Raw genomic sequence first — 19362 nt, 5'->3', positions numbered from 1 at the left:
CTGAGGTAATACTTCATTTTATGTTGTAGAGGGGAAAAGTGGGGCTCAAAAAGAGGAGTTAACTTACAGCTGAGTAAGCTTATAGGTGGCTTTTATTTCAAAATGTTTTAGAAGAGATAGTTCCTGTCTCTTCTAAGATGGTACCTGCTATGGCAGGTTTGTATACGTTACAGAAAAATAATACATGTTTTTTGCCTTACGAATTATTATTAAAATTAATTTATCATAAATTTTTATAATAGTTCTGAAGGAAAAAACCTCTTATATATTATATAAACCTCTTATATAATATAATTACCCTATAAATTACCAAACCAAGACTTGGGGGTATGTGGTAATGATTTCAATGTTTTCTACAGTGAAGTCTTCGCTGTTTGTGCTTACGGTTATCAGAAACTAGTAAATCCTATGTTGTACTCCTAATCTTCAAGACTAAATTAGGGGAAAGAAAATAGTATAATTTAATATTAAAATTAGGCATCTATCAGTGTCATATCAATGAAGCAGTTTTATGGGGTTTCAGGGCTTTCCAACTTTTTTTGGGTCAGTAGGCACATTTGGAATTTTGAGGGCTCTGGTCACAAAATGGCTGCTTTGGGGCATAACATAAAATGGCTGCCACATCTAAAAGAGCAGAAAGAGTACAGCAAAATGGTACAAGCGTCCCCCTGCTCCCCCTATCAGTGGGGCAAAGGTACCTCTAGCAGCCACAACTGTGCTTGCTCACGAAAAGGCCCTTTTTGCCTATCTCATCCATTCAGAACAGGAGGAAAGTGTCTCCAGCTCTGAAATTTAATGAAATGTGAGTGTGATTAAGAGAGCAAGCTCAGCACAGGAGAGGTTAGAGATGTTGAAGGAAAACAAACAGGAAAATGGTCAGGGGGGGCTCCATTTTTTCTGAAAAAATGGGGGACGCCACATTTTCCACTTTTTTAATGGACCTTCACATCTTTCCAGTACATGAACTGGGCAGGAAGAGTGAGCAGACTGGTATGCATTGTGGGATTTTGAAGGGATGTTCCATGAGAACGTTTGTGGGTGGTTAAGGAGGCACAGGCAGGGATGCACACAGACCCCAGCAGGTGTCATGTTGGTTATCTCAGGCATACCTGGTGCTCTTGCTTGCCCCAGTATGGTGCCCCAAACTCTGTGGGAATTGCTGTGTGAGGCACTGTTTCAGAAATTGCCTCCTTATTTGTGTATCTAGAGGTATAAAAATGTATTATAAAGAAGAAACCTGAGTTATATAGTCTCCTGTTACCCATGCTAGTGGTTTTTAGTCATAAAAGTACAGTGCAAAACTGTTTCAACCTGTATCTATGGCTGATAGCAAATCTTATTAAAGTTCAATATGGCTTAGTAAAATGTGCGTAGAAGTGTGTGCTAAATTGTGGAATTATACTAGCTCTGTTTATCATCTAACATAAAAATAATGTCTGTGAGTTCATTCTCACAACTAGGAGATAAAACATAGCTGTGGTGATACACGAGTCATGATTCTTTGTCTGGTATGAATCAAATATTAGTCAGAAGTTTACCACACCACACAATATTTTAAGCTTTTTTTGTTGTTACGGTTCATTTAGTATTGTCAATGGTTTTGACATGCTCTCAAGCTTTCATATCATCATGTATACAGCAAGCCTTCATTGTTATTCTTGAACTTTGGCTAGGCAAATGAAATAGAAGTCATCAAATCTGCCTTTCAGTTCTTCAAAAAGTTGGGTTACCCACTATGGAGTGTGTGATGAAAATTAACTTTCAAGCTTGGCTAACCTCATTAATTATGCCCTTAAAAAAAGAGGATAGAAAGGAATCTGAGAATAACTTCATTTCCCCCTAAATTTGGAGGGTTGGGTAGATGATACCCAACCCATAGAACCAATAAAATCTGTTGGACATGATTGGACAGTACATACTGTCAAGGCCATGACAATGGATAAAAATATCTTAGTTTAAAGGGAAGTTTTTGAATTAAGAGTCTCTTACATCTGATCTGAAATGAAAATAAAGATGCTTGTGATTATCTAAACTATATTTGAAAAGGGTAATATTTTGATCTTTTATACAACTGAAGGGAAATCAAATGTAATGGATGCCCTTAGTTTTGTAATGGGTGAGAAGACATCTAATTTGAGAGTGAGGCACATCCAAGAACTGATACATGGAGCACATATCGGGAAGCCCGTTTCATCTACTGGAAGTGTAAAAATGGTGTACATGGAGGAAAATGGGGAAGAGAAAACATTTTCAAGAATTATTCGAGGTGAGTGGAGTTTTTCTAAATCATGGCTAGGCAAAATAAGGCCCGGGGCCAGATCTGGCTCAATCGCCTTCTCAATCCAGCCCGCGGACAGTCTGGGAATCAGTGTGTTTTTATATGAGTAGAATGTGTGCTTTTATTTAAAATGCATCTCTGGGTTATTTGTGGGGCATAGGAATTCGTTTAATTTCCCCCCAAAAAAATACAGTCCGGTCCCCCACAAGGTCTGAGGGACAGAGGACCGGCCCCCTGCTGAAAAAGTTTGCTGACCCCTGTTCTAAATAGTGGGTATGAGGTTTATATGGAAAATATGTACAGAAGCTTTTCATTATATATGTTTTTATTTTAAGAAGTAATTATAGAAAAAAATAAAATACATTAGCATACAGCAACATACATAGAGAGCCAGTTTGGTGTAGTGGTTAAGAGCGGTAGTCTTGTAATCTGGGGAACCGGGTTCGCTTCCCCGCTCCTCCACATGCAGCTGCTCTTGGGCCAGTCACACTTCTCTGAAGTCTCTCAGCCCCACTCACCTCACAGAGTGTTTGTTGTGGGGGAGGAAGGGAAAGGAGAATGTGAGCCGCTTTGAGACTCCTTAAAGGGAGTGAAAGGCGGGATATCAAATCTAAACTCTTCTCTTCTCTTTTAAGCTAATTTGTATGCTTAAATATATACGTAATTACTTTAAATTTTAAAATAGCTTGCTTTTTAACTGCTGTTGATTTTGCTTGTTCTTATTTTTAGGTTGCTTTTTGTCTTGTTTTTAGGGTGTACGTTTATCTTATTTTGTACTGTGTCAGTTGTGTGTAAACCACCTTATGTACTTCTGTAGAAAGGTGGATTATAAATTCATATTAATACTATACTTCTGTCTGGTGTGCCTAAATGTGAATATCTCAGTGATTAGCTGTTAACGACTTCTGGGGCCAAAGGAATTTGACATTAGAAAGCAGACCTATCACAGTGATTAACACCTTGCAAATTTTGATGGCTCAACTATCTAATTCTCATTTCAGCATAAGGCAGTCAGTGTTAAATCTTACCCCCTCCATTTCCCCCTATTGTGACACACAAGCGCCTCCCCCCCCCCCCCCCGCCTCCATCCCACCAATCTCCCTTTTTATCAAAGGGAGGACAAGCAGGCAAAAAGCTTTCTCTTTTTTTCTTTCCCTTTATTTATATGAGGGAAGCTATTTAGGGCCAACAAACGTCTTACTTTTACACAGGGGGAAAAGGGGCTCTGTCCCAGCCTCAGGTGGGCATTAAAAGCACCAGGAAGGGGAGAGAAATGACACAAGGACACACATAGAAGGAGAGAAAAGAGAAAGAGTCTTAAATAACAGGGCAACTTTTCCCCCTCTTCCTCTGAAGAAAACAACCAGTTTCTTTTTTCATGGTGGGTAAGGAAGGGGCAAAAGGGAAAGGGACTCCCAGCAAGAAGCCCCAAGCCAGCTCAGAGCAACATCTCTAAATAGCACCTACCGGCCTGGCCCGCCAGCCCCACTTTAAGCAAGCAGAACCTCAGGTGTCTGCTAAGTTTCTGCTGCTGGCTGGCTGGCTGCTGCTTTCCCAGCTGCTTTCTAAGTGTCATCTGCTCTTGTGATTAGTTGCCTCTGCAGCAGGTATTGGAGCTGAGCTGCTGCTCGCTGCAGAATGGGGGGTGGGGAGCCTATTGTGAAGGCTGCTACACCTACTCTTGTGAGTCACTCGCTGCCCCTGCAGGAGGCAGCGGAAGCACTAAGAATCACTAGCTGGCTACATGGTTTCCCCAAAATTGGGATGTTTGCCAGGTGACATTTTATGAAACCATTATGATAGGGACTTCGAAACCAGTTTTGGATTGATATATTGTTCCCCATCACTTGGTTAAGTCATTAATGTCAGTTTTGTCTGGTCACGCACTGCAAAGCTGCAGGTTATGAGAACCTTCTCCTTACATACTTTCACTTAGTGTAGTGTCTAGCAATGTCTCCCCACTTATGTTTTCAATCGCAGTAAAAGGTTTGGGAGAACCCAGTACAGTTAAAAGAAGACCCATGACACAAGGCATTGTTGTTGGTTTTTGTGGAGTGCTAGTAGATGACCTGGGTCTCACAGGAATGGTGAGACAACAGGCTTTGCCTCCCATTGCTTAGGAAGACACCTGGTTCCTCCTGAGATCCATAACAAGCAACTTGTTTGGCTTTGATGCTGCCTACTTATTTTCGAAGTTATGCTTCTAAGCTTTTTGCCATCTCTGTGTAACACGAGCATACATGTGAACGCATGCACTAGTGCAAGAGCAGATCTGGTAACAGTTCAGAACTAAAGACCATGTCAGAAAGTAATGAACTATTTTCTTGGCTTGAGTAGTCATTATCTCTTTCAAAATGGATGGCTTGTATAATCTGCTCTTTCTTCCAAAACTAGGCAGTGGATCTGAATTCCTTGTTAATGACAAGATTGTCAGCAGATCTGTTTATACAAAGGAACTTGAAGAAATTGGTATAATTGCTAGAGCAAGGAATTGCCTGGTTTTTCAGGTAAATATTTGTGTTGTAATCTAATGTATCAGGAAACTAGAGCATAACTGACACGTGTCTCTGCAGCTTCAGAGGCATGGAAGAATCTGGGGAGTAGAATGTGTGACATCCTGTGTCCTGTAGCCTCACACCCATTGATAGATTGAAGCAGGTACTGTATTAGCCTTGTATTTTAGCACCAGATTAGCAGCCATGCGGGGGACGCAGGTGGCGCTGTGGGTTAAAGCCTCAGCACCTAGGACTTGCCGATCGAAAGGTCGGCGGTTCGAATCCCTGCTGCGGGGTGCGCTCCTGTCGTTTGGTCCCAGCGCCTGCCAACCTAGCAGTTCGAAAGCACCTTCGGGTGCAAGTAGATAAATAGGGACCGCTTACTGGCGGGAAGGTAAACGGTGTTTCCGTGTGCTGCGCTGGCTCGCCAGATGCAGCTTTGCCACGCTGGCCACGTGACCCGGAAGTGTCTGCGGACAGCGCTGGCCTCCGGCCTCTTGAGTGAGATGGGCACACAACCCCAGAGTCTGTCAAGACTGGCCCGTACGGGCAGGGGTACCTTTACCTTTACCTTTTAATTTAGGCTTACTTACAGAATAAGTTCAGAAGCTTTTGTTTCCTCTTAACAGTTTCTGCTTAACTATACTAGAATTGTGGTTAACATTAACTGTGGTTAGTTGCATTGCAAGCCATAGTTTGAACCTATAATAATAACACATAAAATGACAATGTGAAGAAGCTCAGTGTTGGAAAAGCAGAAACAAAAGCTTCTGGATTTACCCTGGTCATAGAGGAGGAGGAAATGGGGGATGCACAAGACCAAAGCTAGTTGTGGTTTGTTTTTGCTTGTGCATGTCATGCTAAACCATAGTTTAATGTAGGAGTGAGAAACTTCCAGCTTGCTGGCCTCACCAAGTCCACCAGGCTTCACAGATTGGACAGGCTGTTTCGGACAAACTAGCCACCTTTCCTGTGTCTGATGTTAAAAACTGCAGTTCCCAAGATTCTTTGTGTGGTCGGGGAAAGTGCTTTGAATGTACTTTACATGTTCGGTGTGTATGTGGCCGAAGTTTGTTCCCAATTCTTTAAATCAGATGATGGTTTCATATGACATGCAAACATGGTCTTTGTTTTTAATCCCTTTCTCATTTTTGTTGCTGGTGACAAGGTTTTGCTTCAGTTTTAATGCTTTGTAATTCTGTAGTTTGATCCTACTTCGCTGTAGGGTGAAGTTGAAACAATTGCTATGAAGAAACCCAAGGAAAGAACTCTACTTTTTGAACAAATTAGTCATTCAGGAGAACTTGCTGCTGAATACGCAGAAAAGAAGAAGAATATGCAACAGTCAGAGGAAGAGGCACAGTTTAGTTATAACAAGAAGAAAAATGTTGCAGCTGAGCGCAAACGTGCCAAGTTGGAGAAGGAGGAGGTAATTCAAAGAATAGCACAAAACATTTGGCTCTTAAAGTTTGTGTGCGAAGTTTAGCAATATTGTTTTTGGTTCTTAGGTGGTGTTTTTATTTTTTTTCGGTAGAAATTCATGATTTAAATCAGTGTTTTCTAAATAATTTCCCATTATAGAGATTTAGCTCATAAACATAAGCACCAGCATTATTGTGCCAAAATATGCTTCCTCTGAATTTACTTTAACTATTTGTGCAGAAATCTTATAAATCAAGTTTCATTTGACATTTTTCTTTGCTTCTCCTGGTTCTGAGATGAGAATCGTGTCTGGTTCTTCTTGTTCAACAGTAGAAATAATAATCAACTAAAATAATCAACGGCTCTGCAATATCAGCAGTGGTGTAGTTTCTAAGGCAAAAGGAAAAGAAAATGAAAGAAAAGTAAACTGCTCATTCTGTTGTCCCAGTTTCTGCTCAGCCCTCTTCCTACATGCTGCTTCCCTCCCCCTTCCCCCATGGATCCAGCTTCTCCTTTTTTCAGTGCTTCCCTGGCAGCTGCTTTTCCTGCTTCCCAGGCCCACCTTTTCTTTTTCAGCCAACATACTTACTCTGTCTCCACTTCTCCTTCTGTCCCTACCAACCAACCACCTGGTAATGGAATCTGTCCAATCAGAAGGGAAGTAAGTGCAAACAGTGAAAGGTAAGTAAAGAAGAGCTGGACCTTGAGCATGCAGCAGGAGGAGTGTGCACGACAGGCTGTGGATTGGCCATACCCACAGCAGGCATACAGTTTCCAGAGGTTTGACCATAAGAAAACCTGGCCCTTGGACCAAAGAAAGTTAGCCATACCTGTTTTAAGGAACAAAAGAGACTTTCTGGCCTGCTTTGGTGCAGATTGAAACTGTGGCCCTTATGGCAGGCATGCCAGTCTTTAACCTAGACATGGCTTTAAAATGTGTATCCCTGCTATGGATCTGGCCCTATCCCTCTAACACCTATAACCTGTTGTGACAAACTAAAGAATAATATAATTAAACAATTATCAAATAATATTGCTATGGAGAAGGCAAAACCTATGAATGGAGTATGTTTCCTTTCCAGCTCTGTTAACCAGTGGCTAACATTTTATCCGTATCAAGGTGGTGAGTGCTGTAAGACAAGAGAGGCTGGGAGAGAGAGTTGACAACAATGCCTAGGCCATGCCCCTGATAGATAGTCGAGGCAGAGGTCAGGGTAGGAGACCTTCCTTCTCTGATTCACACAGAGACCCAGCCTGCAGGAAACCAGCACTCAGAGCTTGGGCTGCAGCATGGCCAGATGGTGGTACCCATCTGCCCTCCCCCCCTCCCCCCACAAAAACCACTGAAACCCTTGGTATAGTGATGTCTATTAAGAAATTTCTAATATTTACAAATACTGTTTTAAGGATTTAAATATATAGGCTGCATCTATAAATCACAAATTATTACTAATATATATTGTATGTATATTAAATATAACTGAAATAAATGCAAGTTTTTTGTTTGGCGCTTTGCTTGCAACTTTTAACTGCCAATATCCATTGCTTTTGAATATCAGTTAGCTGCTAATAATTTGGTTGTTTACAGGCAGAGCATTACCAGATGATGTTTGACAAGTTAAGGGAATGCAGAGAGAAGATGCAAATGTTTAAGCTGTATCACAATGAACAAAAAATTAACTTTCTGAACAGCAAATTGGCTGCAAAAAACAAGGATATTGATTCTAACAAAACTGCTGTTTCCCATGCTGAAGATGCAGTGGGAGCCAAGAAAAAAGCGCTTGGAGCATTAAATAGAAAACAGCAGCAGATTGAAAAAGAAATAAAGTAAGTACATAAATTAACATTGTTGGGAAATGTTTGTTTCTACCCATCTCTCAGAATGCTGTGCTACACCTAGTGGGTGTTGCTGGTATGTGAGGATTTTGTTTCCCCATTTTCACGAGGCAATATAATGTTGTGAAATGCTTTCGAGTGGGAATGCTTCTATTTATTCTCTTTCAGCTCTCCAGAGCCAGCCTGCTGAATCTGGAGATTATGCAAAGCCTCAGTTTCTATTTACTGACCGATATTGCTAAGAAGCTAAAATCCCAGAGAAGTTCAATATATATTTTTAAAATCTGATTTCACCCCTTCCCTTGCCAATCCCAGCTTCTTAGCATAACAGAAGAGTGAACAAAGCCTTAAAACCCATCTTATGCCATCACAGGGCCACTTATGCCAGGGCCACTTTTCTGACATTTCAGAATATGAATTCCCGGATTCCCCTTACTCCAGTTAAGGGCAAGGGTTCTTCTAAACCTATCAGCTCTCTACCTAGGGACCTGGGTAGAAGTGAGACATTTCTTCCTGAGACTCAAGAGCCTCCCTCAGGAGACACCTCATGACTTAGATAAGGAGAGAGGCCAGGGGAATGATTTGCCCAATGAGGAGGTTAAGGGAGCCAGATTATTTAATGCCTTGGTTTATCGTCAAGGCCTTTTCCAATGTGGTTATGTGCTCTGCTTAACCAGTTCCAGCAAAGGCACCATCCAGGGCAACTTCAGTCTCTGCATCTGTCAAAGTATCTCAGAAGGCAGCCTCTTTCCCTGCAATATTAAAGGATGTAGCAGAATCAGAGTGAGCCTCCCCCTTGAGTACTTAGAAATCAGATGTGCCCCAATATATTAGATTAACCAGCCATGGGCTTTTTTATATGGGCATTGGGCAGAATTTCCAGGTAGATCTCTGGGTGATTTGAATAAAGTAACCTACTAAATGGATGTCTCCTGATGCCAACCTTGAAGTAATATTCAAAGTAAGTGGACCGATGTTTATTTGTCATGCTGTGGAAAAAGGTTGATGACTTTAATGGAGCCTTTCAAAATTCTTTCTTGAATTCCTTTGAAAAGTACTTTGTTCAAAGATCAAAATATATCCCTTTTTAGGTCTCTGGAAATTTTGCTGAATCAAAAAAGACCTCAGTATATTAAAGCAAAAGAAAGAACCTCTTACCAAATAAAAAAAGTAGATACAGCTAGGAAAAATTTAAGAGATCATATGAAAGAACAGGCTAAGATAGAAGAAAACAAAAAAGAACTAGAGACGGAGCTGATGGATATTGATAAAGCTTGGAAAGCATATGAAAAAAAGGTTGAAGAGGAAGCATTGCACCAAGGGAGAGATGTTTTGCTGGAAGAAAGTCAGGTAAATTTCAAAACAAGCAGAAAAATGCTCAAGCTTTAACTTTAGGTAGCTTTAGACATATACTTAACACATCAGGAGTTCGTTGTTTTCATTTTAAATTATTTTTAATTCATTTTTGGAGTGATTATTATTTCTTAGCCACATAAATCAGGAAGTTGTTGCAGTAGATATTCGTTATCTTTTGTATGTAGAATATTAAATGATGTTGGGTTTTTTTGTTTCTAGTGTCCCATATAGTCCTACATGTTATTTTTAAAAGTTAATTAAAACCAGAAATAAAATAACTTTAAATACCTTAAATGGACAATGATTTGGAAAATTCAAGCTATAAAATTACTAAATTGTGGGTTGTTTTTTTTAAAAAAATATTTTACTGATTGCTCTTGAGCGCTTTATAAACTTGGTAAAAACTTTTATGAAGCAACCTGGTAATGTGTGTCCGATCTTGTGTCCAGATACGTAAATATAAGGAGCTGAAAGAACTAGTTAGGAAAAAAGTAGCTGTATTGACTCAGCAACTGAAAAAACTGCAATTGGAGCAAAAGGCAGATGAGGACAAGATGGCATTTGAGCAGCGGAAACAGAGAGAAGTTGAGGTACTTGTAAATAATAACAAACCAAAAATTATTTTGGGGCAAGAGTTGTATTCAACCTGTTGGCCCTCTTGGTTTTCATATTTCTATGTTAATACTGCACTTGCTGTGCAGTTCAAGAAATGGTGTATTTTCATGCATTCGGTTTCGCTAACAAACAGCACCAAGGCAGTTTTTCTCTGCCCTCCCTATTGCATCTAGTTAGTCCCGTAAAGAATAGTGATCAATGAAGATCCCAGCACATAATAGTCCTCCAATGATCTTTGCATGGCAGAGTTGAGGAAATTGAGGGTGGAAACCTCAATTGTTCTGGAAACAAAATGGTGTAGTAGAAAGGCAACTGGGTAGAGATGCAACCTTCAGGGGGAGAGGGAGCTGGAGACTTAACAACTGCAGGTGTTCCTTCATGAGACTGATGATCTAGATCCACTACAGTCTGGGTTCAGGCCCAGTTTCAGAACTGAATCAGCCTTGGTTGCCCTGATGGATGACCTTTATTGCGAGAGGAGCATGGGAAGTGAGACCCTGCTACTTGTGCTTGATCTCTCAGTGGCTTTTGATACTGACAACCTTGATATTCTCCTGGACTGACTTAGTGGGATGGACATCAGACAGTGTATGACAGTGGTTCTGCTTGTATCTAGTCCAGTAGTGTGTTAATAATTTTTTTATAAATAAGTGGGAGACCAGGGAGAGAAAAAAGGAGGCTTACAAGCCTTTAGACACAGCTCTGGAACGGGAAAGTTGGCAGGGAAAGGAGGAGATTGCTTTGTGAGCTTCACAGGGGGAGAAACTTGCCTGTTGTGAAAGATGCTAACCTGAAGAGCCTTAGGGTACCAGGGACCCACCAGGCAGACTCTCAGGTAAATGAATGCTTTGGGGCTCTGAGAGCTTCCTCTAGGAAACTCACAATGTTTCCTCTAATAGACTTTTCAAAGTGAGATCCTTCATTTTAAAGCCACTAGCATTTTAGAGGCAGAAAAGAGACAATTTGTTACTGTTCGTGGCATTGATTCTCTCTCTTTTTTTTAAATAAATTTTTATTAAGGTTTTCAAAGTATTACAAGAAGAAAAAATAAAAAGAAAAAATACAAAATAAAAGCAGTTAAAAACAGTTCAGTCTTCTCATATCTTATTTTTCATTTGCCTGTTCCCCGGACCTCCTCACACCTCCCTTTTTTGTATCCAATTCAATTAGTAGGTTCAGCAAATCCTTTCCCTCTTTGTTTTTATCCTAATCTTTAATCTTAATATATTATAACTTTAGACTATCCCCTGTTAACAATCCATTTTTGCACATCTTTATAACATTACTGCTGAAAACCACTTTACTTCAATCCAACATCATTCTAACATTCATTAATTTTGCAATATTTCTGTAAATAGTCTTTAAATTTCTTCCAATCTTGTTCCACCGACTCTTCTCCCTGGTCTCAGATTCTGCCGGTCATCTCTGCCAGTTCCATATAGTCTATCACCTTCATCTGCCATTCTTCCAGAGTGGGTAGATCTTGTGTCTTCCAATACTTTGCAATAAGTATTCTCGCTGCTGTTGTGGCATACATAAAGAAAGTTCTATCCTTCTTTGGCACCAATTGGCCGACAATGCCCAGGAGAAAGGCCTCTGGTTTCTTCAGGAAGGTATATTTAAATACCTTTTTCATTTCATTATATATCATCTCCCAGAAAGCCTTAATCCTTGGGCACGTCCACCAAAGGTGAAAGAATGTACCTTCAGTTTCTTTACATTTCCAACACTTATTATCGGGCAAATGATAGATTTTTGCAAGCTTGACTGGAGTCATGTACCATCTGTATATCATTTTCATAATATTCTCTCTTAAGGCATTACATGCCGTAAACTTCATACCTGTGGTCCATAACTGTTCCCAGTCAGCCATCATTATGTTATGTCCAACATCTTGTGCCCACTTAATCATAGCAGATTTCACCGTTTCATCCTGCGTATTCCATTTCAACAGCAAGTTATACATCCTTGACAAAGTCTTAGTTTTGGGATCTAACAGTTCTGTTTCCAATTTTGATTTTTCCACCTGGAATCCAATTTTCTTGTCCAAATTGTATGCCTCCATTATTTGATAATAATGAAACCAATCTCACACTTTGTTTTTTAGTTTTTCAAAACTCTGCAATTTCAATTTATCTCCGTGGCATTGATTCTCTCAAGCCCGGAAGACCTGAGGATGTGTTTCCAGTACAAATGGGCAGTGTTACGTATTTTTCGCTCTATAACACGCACCTGACCATAACACGCACGTAGTTTTTAGAGGAGGAAAACAAGAAAAAAAATATTCTGAATCAAATGTTGTACTAAACTATTTATTAAACAACCGGTATATCAGAATCATATTACAACCATGTAAAGTGAACAGCAGTCAACAGTGGCATTAAGAACAATCATCACTGTCATTAACAAATGAAGAGAGAATTTTAGGTTCGAGTACTCTTCTAGTCTTCTGTGAACCCCAAGAACTCATCAGTGCCAGAGTCAGAATCTATGAAGTTCAGCTCCTCACAATCACTGGCATCACTTTCTTCGCCATCTTCATATAAAATGTCATCTTCTTTTGAATCCAAACCATTGCTAATGCCACATTTCTTGAATGACTGTGCAACGATTTCCTCCTTCACCGAGTGCCATGATGTTTTCACCCATTCACAAACTTGAGTGATAGTGGGCCTCTTCATTCGTCCAGTAGGTGTCAGATCATGATTACCAGCAGCCATCCATTTGTTCCACTCTTCTCGCATAAAGACCTTAAATGGCTTGTTGATGGAAACGTCGAGAGGTTGCAACTGGCTGGTAAGACCTCCAGGAATTACAGCTAGATGAGTCTTCGCTTCTTTAAAACACTTTTTTGTACTTTCGCTAATATGTGCTCTAAACTGGTCCAGTACTAATAAGGCAGGTTTTTTCAAAAGCCCTCCAGGACGTTTGGACCACACTTTTTCAACCCATACTCTCATTCCATTTTCGTCCATCCATCCTTTCTCATGAACATGTACAACAATTCCTCGTGGAATCACTTCTTTTGGAAATGTTTTCCTTTTGAAAATTAACATGGGTGGCAATTTGGTGCCGTCTGCACAGCAAGACAACACAACCGTGTAATGGGTTTTCTCATGTCCGGAGGTTTTCACAGCAATAGTTTTGGCACCTTTCAAATCCACAGTCCTATTAGATGGCACATCAAAGGTTAGCGGGACTTCATCCATATTCCCAATCTGGCCAATTTCAAATCCATTTCTCTTCCTAGCATCAATTACAAATTTATGAAAAGACAGAATCTTTGATTCATATTCTTCTGGCATTTTTTGTGCAATTCTAGTTTTCGTGCGCATAGAAAGGCCACATCGCTTCATAAATCTGTAGCACCATGATGGTGAGCCAGTAAAATCATGAATGCCTTTCTCTAAAGCAATGCGTTTGGCTTCATATATTATCATTTTTGTGGAGACTGTGATGCCATTATTCCGGTGATGTGTGATCCATTCTTTCATGGCCACGTCCAACTGTGGCCACTTTGCAGCATGTCCACGAAAAGTGTGCTTATTTTTATCTGCTTTTTGCAGCTGATCCTCCTGTTTCCTCCAATCTCTTATCATTCTTTCTGTTGGAGGTGGCCCAAAATGTCTCTCTGCTGCTCTGTTTCCATGCTCCTTAGCATATTTTACTACTTCTAGTTTAAAAGGAATTTTATATGCTAGTCTTCTCTGCTTTATCATCCTTATCAGAACGGGGGAGGTTTTCTGCAAGAAAATACAGTTTTCTGCAAGAAAATGATGAAGGAACTGTCAGCAATGTATGGTATATCCAATACAGTGATGAAGGAAGAGGGGGGGGGAGCTCACATTTCTCCTAGGCAAAGCAGCCAACTCCTACAGGCCTAGGTGCCTCCCCCCCCCATTAATATTTGAGGGAGTCATCCTCCCCCCATGCTGATGGGCATTGCTATTCATATAAGGTACCAGTGTGCATGCACTTTGTCTTGAGATCATTGCAGTCTGTGAGATGGGGCTTACCTGTACCTGCCCCCCCCCCCATATTTTATTGAAGTTGGAAGAGGGAGGGAGAGCTCACATTTGTCCTAGGCAAAGCAGCCAATTCCTATGGGCCTAGGTGCCTCCCCCCCCCATTAAATATTTGAGGGAGTCATCCCCCACTCCCCATTGTGGTATGTGAGGTGGGGCTTACCTGGCTGCCCCCCAATATTGTTTGAAGTTGGAAGAGGGAGGGAGGGAAGGAAGAGAGAGGGGGAACTCACATTTGTGCAGCTGCCTTGCCTCGAATGAGAGCAGAAAGAGGAGGAGACGCAGGGACACGAGCCTTGTAAGCCGCTTTGTTTGAATTTACCGGTGAGGTGCTGGGGGATGGACGGAAGGGGATGCCCTCTTTGTCCCTCCTTCCGGCTCATTGTAAAGAAAGCAGAGTAAGAGCTGCTTACATGTGTGTAAGGGAGAGCCATAGAGCAGGCAGACACTGAGAAAGAGAGGCTGTCTTCCTTCTCCGACCCTGGCTTTTACACACGCTCAGCTGTTGCCGGCTTCCGAGCTGCCTCTCTTCTCCCACCTCCCCGAAAAGCCATAGAGCAGGCAAGCCGGCAAGCAGGCAGACACTCTGCGCTCAGCTGTTGCCGGCTTCCCAGCTACGGAGCCGGCTTCTCAGCAACGGGGGAGGGGAAGACAGGCTGCTGGAAAGCCATAGAGCAGGCAAGCAGGCAGACACTCTGCGCTCAGCTGTTGCCGGCTTCCCAGCTATGGAGCCGGCTTCTCAGCAACGGGGGAGGGGAAGACAGGCTGCTGGAAAGCCATAGAGCAGGCAAGCAGGCAGACACTCTGCGCTCAGCTGTTGCCGGCTTCCCAGCTACGGAGCCGGCTTCTCAGCAACGGGGGAGGGGAAGACAGGCTGCTGGAAAGCCATAGAGCAGGCAAGCAGGCAGACACTCTGCGCTCAGCTGTTGCCGGCTTCCCAGCTACGGAGCCGGCTTCTCAGCAACGGGGGAGGGGAAGACAGGCTGCTGGAAAGCCATAGAGCAGGCAAGCAGGCAGACACTCTGCGCTCAGCTGTTGCCGGCTTCCCAGCTACGGAGCCGGCTTCTCAGCAACGGGGGAGGGGAAGACAGGCTGCTGGAAAGCCATAGAGCAGGCAAGCAGGCAGACACTCTGCGCTCAGCTGTTGCCGGCTTCCCAGCTACGGAGCCGGCTTCTCAGCAACGGGGGAGGGGAAGACAGGCTGCTGGAAAGCCATAGAGCAGGCAAGCAGGCAGACACTCTGCGCTCAGCTGTTGCCGGCTTCCCAGCTACGGAGCCGGCTTCTCAGCAACGGGGGAGGGGAAGACAGGCTGCTGGAAAGCCATAGAGCAGGCAAGCAGGCAGACACTCTGCGCTCAGCTGTTGCAGCGACAGGGGAGGGCAGGCTGCCTTGCCGGCTTCCCAGCGAAGGAGGCGGGGAGGACAGGCTGCTGGAAAGCCATAGAGCAGGCAAGCAGGCAGACACGCTGCGCTCCTCCTGCCTGCATTCGCTCCATAACACGCACTCACATTTCCCTTTGTCTTTTAGGGGAAAAAAACTGCGTGTTATGGTCCGAAAAGTACGGTAGATTGTCTTCTGAATCATTGGCTCTGTTTGGGGGAAGGGTTAATATGGTCATCTGTCATGGATGCTTTAGCTGAGATTCCTGCATTGCAGGGGGTTGGACTAGATTACCCTCAGGGTCTCTTCCAACTCTGAAATTCCATGTTAATGGTTGATTGGATGCCAAATTATGCCCAAAATTGTTTATTCAGCAGCATTGCATCCTGAAGTTCTTCCAGTTGGGAGGGTTAAGTACAGAGTGCTTTGCTTTGCTCTGTCTCTGAAGTAAGTCATAGGAGCAATCCATCCCCTGGATAACGTCCATTCACTAGGGAGAGAATAAGGGTAAGCCTCGCATTCCTTTTTGATAAAGTAGTATCTTTTGACATTCTGTTTTTGTTTAGGCAAGTATGAAGCAAGTTATGGAACAGATAGAAGATCATGAAAAGCGGATAGAGAAGTTGACAGAGTATAGCAGCACATGTGTGTATGTATTTATAAAATCTGATTAAATTTAAATTATCACTTTTTGCACAAACATGAGCTATTAGATTAAAATATTTTGATAGTTCTTTGTTTGGTTTTCCCCATAAACCTGCTGTCAAAATAGTATATTAAAGGGGCTTCCGGAGGCGGCGCGAAACCGTGATGGCGGACCTCTTCGAGCTCTGAAGAGGGGCACCGCAGAAAAGGGTTGTTCGCGACGGCGCAGCGGCAACCCATCAAGATAAACCACGGACAGAGCGAGTCCGTGGCCGTGGGACCCGGCGGGCACCTGGAGCGACCCCGAAATCACAAAAGGAACCCCGTAAGGGGCTCCGGAGTGAAGGAGGGGGAGCGGTGCTGTGGGTTCATCGCTCTTTCTGCGGAGGCGAAGCCGCGCGGCTGTCACGGATGAGCGCTGACCTTTCTTCCAAGAAACATCGGGCTGAAACATCAAACCCGTGAGTAAGGACCTAAGATCCTACAAATTAATTCGGAAAATTTGGCTAAAAACGGGAGACGAGAAAGAGGAAGTCCGTCTTCCGGCACTGCTTTCAAGATCAAAGCAGACGGTTTAAAGAGCGGAAAGCGCTGTGAACAGGGAAGCTTTAAAGCTTTAAATTGGGACTTTCGTGCACACTTGAATTTTTCTTTTAAAGAATAAATACAGCATAAATTTGACCTGGAGCGGTCCCCCAAGGGGCAAGGGAAGACTCTAACCCCAAATTCCCGGGTGGCCGGGCAAAGTTGTTTAACTGCGGAACTGTTGCAAACTTCCAGATACTTTTGCAACTGGAGAGTGTAATTTTGAGCTCACTTAGCTGAAGTGGATACAATTGCAGGCACCTTGCTGGAACTTTGTTACATGTTTAAAAGTGCTCTGCAGGAGTTTTTTCTTAGTGTGCTGGAACTAATTTGCTTTTAAAATTGTTTTTAAAGTTGGAACAAAGGGACTTTAATGGCGGAAAAGTTACCTTCTTCTTACTAAAACTTTGGTGGCACTCCCCCTAGAGGATATTGGGAATATAGAGGCCTGGGAAAAGTTTCTCTGTTTACCTTCTCTCAATAGACTGTTTTTAATTTTGGGCTTGCCTTTCCCATGGGATTACAACATCTGACCTTGAACATTGACTGATGAGTGGCACAGGAAAGACAAGAGCAGCCAAAGCTAAGGAAGCTAAGGAGAAAGAGAAAGCAAAAAAGCAAGCACAGCTTTTGCAAACAACTTTAACTCAGGGACGTAGATTATCAGTTCCAGCTGTGCTTGCGACACAAAAAGTAGAAACCGAAAAGCCTGAAAAATCTGAAGAGGAAGATATGGCAGCAGGAGGAGCTGAGGCAGTACTGAAACAAGTTTTGGAACAATTGTCAGCAATAAATCAAAAAATTGATAACCAATCAACAAAAATTGATCAAGCAACATCCTCGATTCAGAAATTGACAGATCAGGTTTCCCAACATACCCAAGCAATTGAAAAATTGCAAGGAGCAACAGAAGAGAATCGTAAACTGGCAGGGGAAGCCGTTCAAATTGCAACATCAGCTAAAAAAGAAGTCGAGGAAGTTAAAGCGGAAGTCAAGCCTCTCCACAAACAGATAGGGGACCAACAAACCTATCTCTCGTTGGTGGAATTGAAAAATCGCGAGACCAACCTTAGGCTAAGGGCAGTCCCAGAAATTGAACAAGAAGATCTGATTGGACTTTTGACAACAGAGTTTTCAAAGTTCTGGGACTTAAAAGAAGAAAGTGATTTTAAAATTGTATCGGCTTTTCGGTTGGGAAGATTAGTAAGAAAAGACAGATCCAGAGACTGCTTAATAGCTTTGAGATCAAGGGAAGAGAGAGACAAAATACTAGGCCTACACTTCAAAAACTCAATTGTGATACAAGAGAAAAGGGTGGAAATTTACCGAGATATTCCTAAACAGTTATTGGACTTGAGAGCCACCTATTCAGAATTGGCTAAGTTGCTGAGACTCAACACAATTCCTTATAGGTGGGAGTTCCCACAAGGACTATCATTCACTTACAAACAGAAGAAGGTTAAAATAAGATCACCAGAGGACCTACAAAAGTTCCAGCACGACCACGGAGAAGATCTCCAAAAAGAAGCAGCAGCTCATTGGCCTATACTCAACCCAGGTGGAGCAATACCTGCACCTTCGGAACCAGAGGAGAAAGAAGATACACCGCTCTAGGTGTAGCAGAATAGTTCAGGATGTCTCTGCGGCTACTCAGTTGGAATATAAACGGCGGAAATTCCCCGGAGAAAAGAAGGAGGTTATTTCACATATTGAAGAAAGAACAATTGGACATTATTTGCCTACAAGAAACCCATGTGACCAGGCTCCACAGGAAGGTTTTGGTTAACAAAAGACTAGGCCAAGAATTTATTTCGTCTGACAAAGTAAAGAAAAGAGGAGTGGTGATCTATGCCAAGGAGAGCCTGACACCTAAATTTCTATTTAAGGATGAACAAGGAAGAATTTTGGCAATTGAAATTCAAACCCAAGGAGAAAAAATATTGATATTAGGAATTTATGCCCCAAATGACGGGAAATCAGAATTTTTCAAGAAGCTGCATGAGACGTTGCTGGACTATCTGGATTATGCTAACATCATAATGATGGGAGATATGAATGGAGTGGTGTCTACACATATGGATAAGTCTTACAACCAAAACTTAACATCAGACGGCAGACTGCCCAAAACTTTTTTTGAATTGACTGACAATCTGGATTTGATCGACATATGGAGGACAAAGAACCCCCTAGGTAAAGAAGGAACTTTTTTCTCTGAGGCCCACCTGTCCTGGTCAAGGATCGACCAAATCTGGACCTCCAGGGGGCTGGCACCCAAGACCAAAAAGGTGGAAATCTGCCCAAAAACATGCTCCGACCACAACGCCTTGAAAATAGAACTTAGATTAACTCAACCCGGTTCCTTCAGATGGAGAATGAATGACACACTACTAAGAGATCAAGAGATTGTGAAAAAGGCCCAAAAAACATTAAAGGACTACTTTGAGATAAATCTGAATACTACAGTTGAAAAAAGAACGATCTGGGACGCAAGCAAAGCTGTTATGAGAGGGTTTCTGATACAACAGAATACAATCAAGAAAAAACTCTGGAATGGAAAGAAGGACAAAATACTGGAGAAAATACACCAAGGAGAGAAAAAACTGAGAACCAAACCAAAGTCCAAGGAGGTGCTGAGAGAAATTAAATTCCACCAAGCAGAATACTCAAAATTGATCAATCAGGAGATTGAATGGAAAATAAAACAGATGAAGCAAAGATCCTTTG

The 19362-nt window shown here is 42.3% G+C and overlaps 1 protein-coding gene across 11 annotated transcripts in view; it reads left to right on the top strand.

Moving 5' to 3' along the window:
- The window catches only part of SMC1B (structural maintenance of chromosomes 1B), a 45955-nt gene that overhangs the window by 3028 nt on the left and 23565 nt on the right, over nucleotides 1–19362 (top strand). For all 11 annotated transcript variants that reach the window (XM_077930792.1, XM_077930789.1, XM_077930793.1 and 8 more), the window contains exons 3-9: nucleotides 2078–2266; nucleotides 4673–4785; nucleotides 5999–6202; nucleotides 7784–8022; nucleotides 9123–9381; nucleotides 9837–9977; nucleotides 15975–16057. In XM_077930792.1, coding sequence (XP_077786918.1) covers nucleotides 2078–2266; nucleotides 4673–4785; nucleotides 5999–6202; nucleotides 7784–8022; nucleotides 9123–9381; nucleotides 9837–9977; nucleotides 15975–16057 — 1228 coding nt within the window. The remainder of the gene's footprint in view (nucleotides 1–2077; nucleotides 2267–4672; nucleotides 4786–5998; nucleotides 6203–7783; nucleotides 8023–9122; nucleotides 9382–9836; nucleotides 9978–15974; nucleotides 16058–19362) is intronic.

This window comes from Podarcis muralis, chromosome 6, assembly GCF_964188315.1.
Source record: "Podarcis muralis chromosome 6, rPodMur119.hap1.1, whole genome shotgun sequence".
Lineage (NCBI taxonomy): Eukaryota > Metazoa > Chordata > Lepidosauria > Squamata > Lacertidae > Podarcis > Podarcis muralis.
Note: the sequence above shows the minus strand (reverse complement) of the source record. Positions and strands in the feature narration are given on the sequence as shown.